The sequence below is a fragment of the Phaenicophaeus curvirostris genome, chromosome 7, assembly GCF_032191515.1.
Source record: "Phaenicophaeus curvirostris isolate KB17595 chromosome 7, BPBGC_Pcur_1.0, whole genome shotgun sequence".
Taxonomy (NCBI): Eukaryota; Metazoa; Chordata; class Aves; order Cuculiformes; family Cuculidae; genus Phaenicophaeus; species Phaenicophaeus curvirostris.
Window position 1 is genome coordinate 11,348,254 of NC_091398.1, and position 12,270 is coordinate 11,360,523.

The following is a 12,270-nucleotide window of genomic DNA, read 5'->3' on the forward strand; positions in this document are numbered from 1 at the left end:
ACTCATTCTGTGTGGTGCAGAAATGTCAGTAGGTGCACTAATGAGTAATTACTCTCGAGATTATGAGCATCAGAAGTGTCTTGAAATGTAAGGATCTATTCAAAGTACTCATGCAAGCCTTTGTGTTTCTTTTTCATCTTACGAAGTATATGGAGACTTACTGGTTCACCCTTGGGTCCTGCTTCTCCCTTGAAACCTGGGACACCAGGGTCTCCCTGAAAACAAACACATGAATAACATCCATAATGCTAAAACTCTGCATAAATAATTGACCATTCTGCATTACACTATGAAGAGGAAGACATCTCCTAGTTTAGCTACTAGTCATCCCCTTAGCATGCTGGTTTTTTTATGAAGTTATGAAGACATAAACAAGACAATTTGAGGAGACAATTGTTACTTTTATATAGATATTCTTCCTTGTTAGACCTTTAAGAAAGCAAAAGCGGTATTTTAGACATAGAAGATTGACAAGATCTGAATCTCAGCATACCCACTAGCATGCTATTCATTTATTTAAAGGAACTGCAATGCCAATTACTGTTTCATAGGGTGACACTCAAGACATTGCAATTTCCTCAAAGACAAAGACAACGACAACATTACCGTCTGGCCTCGAATACCAGGTGGCCCAGTACTGCCTTGTGGTCCTGGAGAACCAGGTGGACCTGACAAACCAGGGAGGCCTCCAGTTCCTGGAGATCCCTACAAACAGAAAGAACAGCAAGCATAGTAAGGAAACATACTAAAAATAAGGAAATAAATTCACTTGCACAAGTTCTTCAACAGGCAATATAATAACTTACAGTAGGGCCCTTAGCTCCTGGAGAACCATCCGTCCCTTCAGCACCCTAAAAGTAATCACCAATCATTAGAATTTATTTTATTTATACCAAAAGCAGAAAAAGATAGTTATTTTATTCACTTTACAAGACCAGACAGAAAAGGCCATTAAATAAATACAGCAACATGTGATCTGCTTGCAAATGCTAATATGGGTAACAAAGCATGCAAGTCTATGTGATTTTTAATCTTTAAGCTCTTATGTTTAAGCTTAAGCTTTAAAGTACCTTCTAGGACTGAGACTGTATCAAGCTGTGAAACCTTCAGTTTTCAGAGTTGTTTTAATTAAATAATGAAAAGTTTTTTTCAACAAAATAAGCACCTTTCCTTTCCTGGGAAAATAGTAATTTGAGTAAAACTCAGTGTCTATCAAGTAGGGTATTAAAATTCACTATAAGCAGGCAACACTCATAAGCTGAAGCGCTGAGGAACATTAAACATAATTTACTTACAGGAAGACCTTGTGATCCTGCTGGGCCCTGTGGACCTGTTTCACCTCTTTGTCCCTGAGGACCTTCAGGACCACGAGGGCCTGTTGGACCTGCTTCACCCTAAATTTCACATGAGAAAACAACTGATGATTACCCTGATCTAAAAAGTAGTGCTACAAAGTAATTAAGCAGGAATACTGAGTTGATAAGAGAAAACCAATTCAGGATTTGAAACAGTTCATTAACTTTAAAATATATTTTTTTCTTACTTAATTTTGATTCTAATACTATGTGAATATAAACTTTAAAAGCATGAAAAAAAAATTGACTCAACATTAGCAGCACTATATCCATTGGCCCAAATCAAATTGAATATTTTAAAAATCTTTCTCTAAAATCCCAGTGTGTACCTGTAATTTGGCAACCAGACAACTTATTTTTACCTTCATGAACAGCTAAGGCTTAAGATTTAAAAACTGTAACACATCTGGGGTTTTTTTTGCACAGTACAGAATTACTGGCTATTGCATTACCATATTAAATATAAAATCTCTGTAAGACTGGACTGGATACTCCAAGAAAAAAAATCTTCCAAGGACCTCCTTTGAATTTCAACTTTATATACATAATTTGTCTTTTGGAACTGATGGCTGTTAAGATCATGTCTTCACTATTGAAGTCCACATCTTCATTGCATAGTCTGCTTAGCTCTTATGACTTCAAAGCAGCTATTCCAATTTTACATCACCTGATCATGAAACTTGAAGGCAGCTCCCACTTTCAAAAGCACTAATTTCTTCAGCTTCTCCAGACACTTCCAAGCACTTAAGCATACCAAAACATTTTATGACATTCACTAAAAGCTCTATCATTTAATTGTATACATTATCCTCATACGCTTATTAAGACTTGTTTCCAAAAACTGTTTCGTGAATGCTGCCAGCTTCACAACATCACAAAACATCTGCTGAACTTGGCTACTTCACTAATTGAGATTTTCTTCCTAGATAACTTTTTCCTATCATGTTTATGGAGTGTAAAGGAACAAAGAGGAGCAACTGGGTGGAAGGGAAGTGTAAGAAGCATAAGGAAGCTGCATGAGTTGTCTTTTCCGTCTTTACAGATGCATTCACAAGGACAGGAAAAAATATTGAGCACTTCCCAGAAAAACAAAAGAAGATACTCCGACAAAGAGAGCACTGCAGCCAATGAAAAGTTTTCCATTTCAGTCCAATCTACACAGAGCCATCAAAGGTGGTAATCATCATTTACTCTGTTGTGAGGAACTGCAGTACATCTCAGTTGGGCTTTAAGCATTTTCCTTACCAATGTTGTACATCTCAAAAAGTATTCTAAGCTGAAACTGGAAGTTTCAGCACTATGAGGTACTGCTTTCATACTGTCTCAGACCAGCCCTCACAAATCAACTTGTAATAATGCATCTTGTTATTCTTTGATAAAATGTAATCACCACTTAGCTCAAGCAAAACCAAAAGCAAAGAAAGTATCCTAACTATGGTGCACTGCAAATGCTTCAGTTCACTTCTGATTGCTATCTTCTGTCTCAAGATTCTTGACTAGGGTTGATTTCACAGCAACTCTTAGGGACCCATATACATGTCCGTCTGAACTCTGCATAGTCTAGCACACATTTTTTTAATACTGTGTTGTTAGACATACTAAAAAGATATTTTTATTTTGTTTTTTACCTTTACACCAGGAGCACCTGGAAAACCTGGAGAACCTGTTATGCCAAGTGGGCCCTGTAACAGACAGACAAACAAAGCCATAATTATGCAGTTTAGATCAAACAGATTATTATGTAGCCATTGGGTAAATATGTTTCTGGAATAAAATGTATTTTTCAGTTGTAAAACACTTCTTCATAACAATTTCAAAATAACAGTAAATATCATCTTTCTAATTAATATACATAAATTGTATGGAATTGTGGTCTAGTATTTATTTTAATAAAGTACTTACTGACTTCAGCAAAGTTATAGCTCTTGATTCAGCTATCAATGTGCAGATTGCAACATACAGAGTTGACAATTATTATAGCAATTGTTTTTCAATTTTAGTTTTTCACAAAACGTTCTATCCTTTTTTTATATTTATGCTACTGTGGTACAGTAATGAAAAGACCAGAAATTTGTTAAGTGATCACAATTTGTTGTACAGTAGGTAGTGAAGGAGAGTTTCAATTCTTACAAAGCTAGAACAGTAATCTAGAAAAAAAGGGAACTTCAAGCCACATCTACATGGAAACAACTGGGTTGCTAGGCAAGATTTTTGAGGTAAGCTACATGACAAGTTAAAATATAATTAAAAGGCTATGCAACTACATGCTCTGTTTCCTACTCTTCTGCCCCACTGAGATTCCCAAATTCACAGAAAAATTCATTTGCAAGATTTAAAACACAGATTTTGTTCCAAATTTTCAAGGCTGTATAGACAAAGATGTACAGCACTGATAGTTTGCTGATTTTATCTTTATCTTTACCATAGTCTTGTGAGTGTCCTTGTAGGGTAGCAGGTGAACTACTTCCTCCTTGATTACGGCAGGTTTTTTCTGCACTCCATCCCTGCCTTCCAGCTCAGCAGGCTGAACACTCTGGGGATAACTGATCTGACTATTTAAGACTGAGGCAAAGAAAGCATTAAGTACCTCAGCCTTCTCTTCACCCTTGGTGGCAATGCTTCCTCCACCCTGCATCCAATAAAGGATGAAGATTGTCCTTGACTCTGTTTCTGCTGTTAATGTATTTGTAAAAACTTTTTTTGTTACTTCTTACAACAGTGGCCAGACTGAGTTCTAGTTGGGCCTTTCTAATTTTCTCTCTGCATGAGATAATGAGATCCCAGTACCTCTTCTTCAAAAAGTGATAAACTCTCCTTTTTTTCCCCAAGTCTCAGCCAAAGCTCCTCATTCAGCCAGGCCAGTCATCCTCCCCACCAGTTTGTCTTACAGCAGATGGGCACAGCCTGCTCCTGCATCTTTAAGACTTCCTTCTTGAACAACGTCCAGCTTTCCTGGACCCCTTTGCCTTTCAGGACTCCCTCCCAAGGGACTCTCTCAACCAGTGTCCTGAACAAGCCAAAGCCTGCCCTGCAGAAGTCCATGGTAGTGGTTTTGCGAACCCTTTCTGCTTCCTTCACCAAAGAATCAAGAACTCTATTATTTCATGGTTGCTAAGCCCCAGATAGCCTCTGACAACCACAAATCCTACTAGTACTTCTCTGCTGGTAAACAGCAGGACGAGCGAGACATTAAATGTATACATGTACAGTATGATACAAACCCTGTTTTGCTAAACAGAAAGACTTTCAATTTAAGGGCTTTGGAGGACATTTGGAAATTGTTTCCATTTTCATGAAGCCTCTTGTGCTGAACAAGACATTCAACAGAAGATGTTTCTACTCTGTTATAAACTCTTTGGATGGCAGCAAACAGTGGTTATATTCACTGCAATGCTGCCCCCAGATTATTCCTCTTTATCTTTTCCTCTTTATCTTTTCCTGATTTTCTCTCTTTCTGTAAAATATGATGCATACTGTTCTATGTAATAAATTTGAACTAACAAACTTAATAAGAACAGTCTGTTCCACTGAGCATTAATTACAGACAACATTTCTGCCATGACCTTGCATTGGATTTCTACAGAACTGATATAACAACTCACTAAGTATATTTTGGAAAACCTATGTTCCAGTTCATTGGATTACAAATACATGTCTGCCAAATCTCTCTCTTGTTGCAGGAAGAGTGTCAGAACTAGTGTTCCACTGCACTGACCCAAATAACAGTACATTTCATTAACATATTTTCCAATGAGAAACATATGCATTAAGTATCTCTGTTGTGACACTAAATGAGATTTTACAAAAAATGTTAGCCAACCCACTATAAACTCTAATGAAGCTAGGCTCATATTTTATGCCAAAGAAAAATTTCAAGCTTCATGTAGAATTTCATACCTCAGGAGCCAGCTTTTTAACTTTATAATTCATTTTCATTACAGAAATATCTTTTAATGGTTTCAAAGTTTCTTCTGACAAGTCATCCTGTTTTCATGATACAGTAAATAAATGCGTTTTGCAGCTTTTGGACACTTAACTCATTTCTTGAGCTTCCATTACAGTTAATTAGTTCTTAATGAAGTTTTTAATAAAGCAGTCTGTTCATTAAGGTGATGCACGTAAATTAATTTTTCTTAGGACATATATCACTATTAAGTAAAGAGTATGCATGGAACAAAATTTTAATTGCAGACAGGTATATTTTGGAGATTTGAAGGGGTTTTTTGGTGTGTTGGTTTTAGGGTGTTTAGGTTTCTTGGTTTTGGTTTTTTTATCAAGTTGAATGTCACATAATGGTAAAAGTTCAGGGTGGTTACATTAACAGGCACACCCTGTCAACCACATCCTAGAATTAATGCTTTCAAAAAAAAGCAAACAAAACAGAATACCATAATTTTGAGTGGAAGCTGGCCTTGCATTAATCATACTAAATCATCATAAGCTTTTGTATGCAAAAGCAATACACAGTTAACTGCATGTATGTGAATAATCCCCCCAGCTTTCTAATACTTATTCATTCAAATACATTTTGCAAATGGACTGTAAGACTGGCCTGTAGGATTGAAACTATCCCCTTTTGATACACCGACATACACAAATTAAACCACCACAGTCCCCTTCAGCCCCATTGCAAACATGAGAACCTCTACAGTCATGTATACCAGGTTTTCTCAGTTTGGCAGACATTCACACATAGGTTTCTGATTCTTCAGTTCAGTGTATGACTGTCCATAGTTAAAAGTCTCTCTTTTACACATTTTGTAGTAGATCAATTGCAAGTAGCAAGTTCTGCTATCAGTGAGTGGTGTTTCTTCTTGCTCAGAGTGGGTACAATCTCATTTGCCAACTTTGTATGTGGAGAAAGATAACATGCAATTATAAACTGTTTTAAATTATAGCGTGTACCTTTACAACGCTTATCTCCCTGCAACATGGTTGCCATTTCATAAAAGCAGCGAAGTATCACCTCTCCAGAGAAGCTGCCACTCCTCTGTAAATTAAAACCCTTAGGTGAAGCAAACTACAGAGTATCATTTCTAAAGCTAAAATGAGGAGAACTGGGAATCTTTTACAGATAATTCCGGGTGCACATAAATGCTACCAGCAATTGGCAATAATTATTTTTGTGCCTCTTCGCATAGTGTCAAAAGGCAAGTGAAAGGTGAAAAAAAAATTGTTAAGATAGAAACTTACCATGGGCCCTGGCTTCCCAGGCATACCGTGCTGGCCACGTCCACCCTAGATAACAAAATAGACAGAATATTTATAGGATCTCTAACTAATTTTTATCTTTATTTACCGTTAGCATTTGTGGTAACAGTCATACAGACTAACTCAACCAAAGAAATGCTGGATTGCAGAGCCTTCCAGACACCGGTATGGAAAACTTTAGGAAAAAATTGTGCTCACCTTGAAGTTAATGGATTTCTCCATTTTCAGAAAGGCCAATATTCTTAAAAGTGCCATTATATGGAGCATATAACATAAACAGAGTGCATGAAAGTCATGGGGAGAAATGTTTGAAAAAACAATACTTTTTGTATTGTATGTACAGCCTGTACATACAACACAAATGTACATACATACAATGACACAGTGTGTAAAGCATCAGAATTTCTACTTGAATATGACCTCATGTCAAAGATAATCCCCCTTTTTGCCAGAAAGCAAAATATTTTTTAAGACAACAGCTTCATTATCTGGAATTAAGTTATAAGACTTAATTTAAATTGAAAGTCTAAACTTCCATTTTTAGTTTTTTTCCTGATAAATTCAATAGGTGTTATTACTAGTTCAATTATTTTTGTTGAAAATAGCTTCTCAGGAGAAATTTCACAGAAACAAAGACAACATTTTTGTTTCAGTAAAGTGTCGTGAGGGAATTGAGCCTCACAGGCAGTTTCCAGTGCGAGACATTGCCAGACAGCTAGGATTCTCCTTTCAATACGCTTTTTTTCACTTTCGAAATCTTCAGTGAAGGTCTCACCCCACAAAACACTGCTCAGCTCCAACTTTCTTAAGCTACAGCAGAACTTGCCACAGAAGTGACTAGTAGTCACATGAATAAACACTTCCAGGCTCAGGGATTAAATATAAGTAAAACAAGCGAAGACTTACAAGAAGAGAGAAGGAAGATCCTACTTACGGGGGCACCTTGTGGTCCAATTCGACCTCTTTCTCCTGGCATTCCTCTAGGTCCCTTGAAGAGAGAACAAAAACCAGTACATTATGTAGAAGCTTATCACGGCAGAATAACAAAAAGGTCCACTTGATTTTCCCTTCCCACCGTGGAGAGAAGAGACATCACTCCCCCTCTCTCTCCACCCCCCTCTTTTTCCTTTGCTTTTTACTTTTTTTTTAAAACATACTTGACTTTTTCTTTGCTTGAAGTAAGTTTTGCACTGCATTGCTCTTTATTGTTTTTCTGCTCAGTCTTCTTTATTTGCATTTAACAAGAACACAATTTAGTTCACTGAGACTACGAGCCTAATAAGGATAGATGATGCTAACCACAGAACCACATTATTTTTTTCCTACTGTAGGTTTAGTTGATCTTGTCCTATAGCAGGAAAAATGTAGCAGCTTACAGGCTTGCCCAGTGGAAATTTAATAGATTGTAATTTCTCTTTTCCTGTTCCAACCAATATCCAGTTTTAAACACATCAGGATAAATTCTGGATAGGCTCACCAGGGTCAATGATGCAATCTCATTTACAATATCTTATTCACAAACTAGGTTCCACTTCAGGGATATTACAGTCTGCATGACACAAGATAGCGTCTTGCAGAGAGATGTCATTATCTGATATCAGAAAGTTGCTTTACTTTCAGAAGCACTGCTGAGAATTTTGGAATGTTACCCTGCTCACAAGTATTCAGTAGTCCAAAACCACATCTGAATGAAAGCTTACTTTGACAAACTTTCTGTTTTACTCCCATGCCATGCATTCTTATCCTCAACATAACTTCCAAAATCCTCTGTCAATCGTTTTCTCACCTAGTGCATTTCTGACCTAAATTACTATGTTTCTGTCTTAGAGCAACCTAAACCAGTTTTTCTCATATTGAAATCACTACATGTGGAACATCAATGTGTAAAAACAAATTTAGTCACCCTACAGTTACATGAGTAGGTAGACAGTTGGAAAACCTACATTCAAGTTTCTGATGTGCCTTCTGATTTATTGTTATTATCTATGGCTGTGAATAGTGAAGAATCACAGCTCATAGTGGACCAAATGTACTGTTAGTGTAACAGAAAACGAAGAGTGTAATAGAAAACAAAGCCTTAATTAAGAGAAAGTTCAGCTTTGCTACACCAAGTACAGCTTTCCAAACCTTAAAAATCCTACTGGCAACAGCATGTGCAATCTTAAAACCACTTCTTTAATATCCAATGTATATGACACTCACTAGAGGACCTGATGGACCCATGGCACCTGTTGGTCCAGACTCTCCCTAGAAATGGAAATAAAATGACACAATTAGGAGGAAATGGGTTAGAGAAAAATGGAGTTACAAGTTTCCTCCCTGTCCTCCACATTTATATCAGACCTAAGTGGCAGATTTACACAATCATCTGTCTACATCAAGAGCAATGTTCCCCATGCTGATAGGAAATGCCATATTTGCATATTCCCAGTGAAGTAGATTTAACTCTTACCTTTTCTAGCTAATAGCCCACATCACCCATTGCACTGTTTCTATCAAGTCTCTTGCTGTTGTTGCCTCCACAGAAAGTGGCAGGCAATCTCAGGAAAGAAATCTTTTCTTACACAAACTCTTCTTAGCTGCTGATTTCATATTTAAATCTACATTTTGAAGATTTACTTCATTTACTAGATTTTTAATCAAAAGGAATAGTTCTAGCCCACATGTGATTGCCACCTACACCAGGCCGAAAGTGTTTCAGCATCAGCACTGATCAATATGGAAAAGGCTGAAAAAAACATCCTACGATCTTTTAAAATAACTTTTAATCCACCTCAAAGGATTGTCTCCATCTGACTGTCCTGTGTTAGCACTGCTTTGAGCTGAAGTTGTAAGAGTGCTGCGGTATAAGTAAGGGTCAAAAATTCTAAAAGAATAAAATTCTTAGGTGAAAAATAGTCAGTTTGATAAAATATATTCTCTTTCCTCTCCAGTGCCCATTGGCTTTCAAGCCAATGTCTAGTGTGGTAATCCAAAAGAAGAAAGTCAAGTTTTAGTTATGCTTTGCTTTATTTTATTTAAAAAAAAGAAGTTATAAAACTGTTTTTCCTTTCTCAGCTTGGTCACATAAGGCCAACAAGAAACACAAACTGGCCAAGCGGAAAACTGTAAGATGTGCAGACTGTTAACCGATGTTATCATCTTCACTATTACACAGGTGTCACAGACAGACCACAGCCAATTCACCTAGTGATACTACTGAATCTCTCCATGTATAAAGCCCAGAAATGTCATTATATAAGTTTGTATAGATCAAACGCAGTAGTTCCTTGGGTCATGAAAATACCTTTGCTCCAGCTGCTCCAATTTCACCTTTTGGACCTTCAAGGCCTTTCAATCCCTGTAACAATTGTATAAAAATGAAGAAACCATATTCATATATGTACACAAATACAGAGCATATTCTAAAGTAGTGGAGCATACTAAAGTAATAAATATGAGGTAAAAAGAGCAAGAAAGGAAAAAAAATTAAAAAAACAATACACATGAAATAAAGTTTTTAAACATTTCCTAAATGGAAACCATTTGCACAAGGTACGTTTCCTTGGAATTTTTTTCGCTTTTAAAACAAGACCATTTATAAATAAAAATCCTCAAACAGCAAAGAGGAGGCTCAGAGCCACAGAAAAACTATTCACTCCTCCCTGAAGTAAAAATCTGTCCAGAAAACTTGGTAATATGTAATCAGTCCATGTTGCAAACACATCCACCTCTTAAGTTCCCCACCCTAAAGCAAGACTTGCCAATAAAGTGAGAGAACTGTCAGGTTTGTGCCTCCTGAAATTTGGCAGTGCTCACACAAGCTCATTCCAGATTCCCAGATCATTTGAAAATAAAGTGAAGAAAACATTAGAGAAAATAATACAGAGAGTCAGCTTAAAGGGGAATAGCATTAAATTTCTCCAAGGCCCTCTTTTCTCACAACTGCCAGTGCTGCAATTGGCAGGACTAAGAGTGTAGTTGACTATACTGAAACTGCCTGGTAACTCTATAAGAAGAGGGAAAATCTTGTTTCTTACCCTGTGACCCTTGAGACCTGGGAGACCAGGAGCACCAGGAAAGCCTCGAGGCCCCTAACAACAAAAAAGAAAAATCAAATAAAATCCTTATTTCTGCAGATAAACCTAGCAATAATGCTTCTAATGGGGAAGAATACTCCTGTGACATGATACAGTGAGGCACAGCATTTCAGCAGGTCACAGATAACAGCATAACATGATATGAAGTTGACAGTCTGAGGGAGTCGGGGTTGTTCAGCCTGGAGAAGAGAAGGCTCTGAGGAGACCTTAGAGCGACCTTCCAGTACCTGAAGGGGGCCTACAGAAAGCTGGGGAGGGACTGTTTACAAGGGCATGTAGTGATAGGACAAGGGGCAATGAGTATGAACTGGAGAGGGGTAAATTTAGACTAGACATAAGGAGGAATTTCTTCACAATAGTGGGGAAGCACTGGAACAGGTTGCCAAGGGAAGTTGTGGATGCCCTATCCCTGAAGGTGTTCAAGGTCAGGCCGGATTGGGCCTTGGGCAGCCTGGTCTAGTGGGACGCCCCTGCCCATGGCAGGGGGGTTGGAACTAGATCATCTTTAAGGTCCCTTCCAACCCAAACCATTCTATGATTCTATGAACTTTCGAAGTTGTACAAATTATGCTTGTTTGGACTGAATATAACCCATAAAGACTATTTTGTTTGTACTCAGTGGTATATGCATATCAGCTGTATACAACCAGGGCAATCAAATGATAAAGCGTACACATGGGACAATTTATATGTTAAGGAGGACAATCACATACAAGGGGAAACAGCCATTCAGTACCTCCATAGAAGCATGTGGGCTGTCATTCATCAAAACATGGCACACTTCTCTAATAAACTATTGGGGTATTCAGTGGTGTTCTTTACAGTGCTACACAAAGAGATTTTATGTGTGTGTGTAGCTGCGGTAATTTTTTCTTCCATTACAAAATTATCTAAAAGATATTTTATTGAGAAAAACAGCTTGATTTGAACAGTACAATATCCCACAGACTACATTTGCCTCAAGCAGCTTATAAAACATTGTCTTTGATCCATAAAACTTGGGAGGAAAACTTGGGAAACAACACTGCTCCATTAGAAAAACACTTCTCTCTCCAAGAGATCATACATCCAGTTGCTAACAAAATTGCCAGGCAAGAACTAAAAAAGAAAAATCAAAAAGAAAAGGAGGCAGCTCAAGATACTATGTGTATCAGATGACTTCTGTTCTGGGATTTATCTGTCCCTTTTTCAATCACACTACAGCTCCATTCAAGGTACAGAAACTTGACTAACAAAGGTAGAATTCTTAATATGTTCTCAAATGATATGAGATCATTTTATCATCAGATATACCTGTTTTATTTTATTTCTAGAGTGTTTTATTTTATTGCTAGAGTTCCTCTGCAGTACAAGTACATATTATTTAGAAATCACTTCATTGCATATATATGCTGAACAAATATATTAAAATAAATTATATGCATATGATACAATCCCTTCTTCTCCTGCCCTCAGACTCAGTGTTTTAAAGCTAAACAGTGCCACCCCAACCTGACATCATTTTATACTTGATCATTTAGACTTTATCATCTATACTGAGCACTTCTGGCATGTATTGTATTGTGAACAACCATGTGAAATACTGGGAAATGGAGTACAACTTGTATGCACTGTCATCTGTTTCA

The 12,270-nt window shown here is 37.3% G+C and overlaps 1 protein-coding gene across 1 annotated transcript in view; it reads right to left on the reverse strand.

The window, feature by feature from the left end:
• Nucleotides 1–12,270, reverse strand: part of COL5A2 (collagen type V alpha 2 chain) — a 115,318-nt gene that overhangs the window by 28,644 nt on the left and 74,404 nt on the right. Inside the window, exons 13-22 of the mRNA XM_069860770.1 lie at nucleotides 10,586–10,639; nucleotides 9,853–9,906; nucleotides 8,769–8,813; nucleotides 7,501–7,554; nucleotides 6,549–6,593; nucleotides 2,984–3,037; nucleotides 1,296–1,394; nucleotides 807–851; nucleotides 607–705; nucleotides 162–215 (exon numbers count right to left, since the gene is read on the reverse strand). Of these exons, the coding sequence (XP_069716871.1) occupies nucleotides 162–215; nucleotides 607–705; nucleotides 807–851; nucleotides 1,296–1,394; nucleotides 2,984–3,037; nucleotides 6,549–6,593; nucleotides 7,501–7,554; nucleotides 8,769–8,813; nucleotides 9,853–9,906; nucleotides 10,586–10,639 (603 nt within the window). The remainder of the gene's footprint in view (nucleotides 1–161; nucleotides 216–606; nucleotides 706–806; nucleotides 852–1,295; nucleotides 1,395–2,983; nucleotides 3,038–6,548; nucleotides 6,594–7,500; nucleotides 7,555–8,768; nucleotides 8,814–9,852; nucleotides 9,907–10,585; nucleotides 10,640–12,270) is intronic.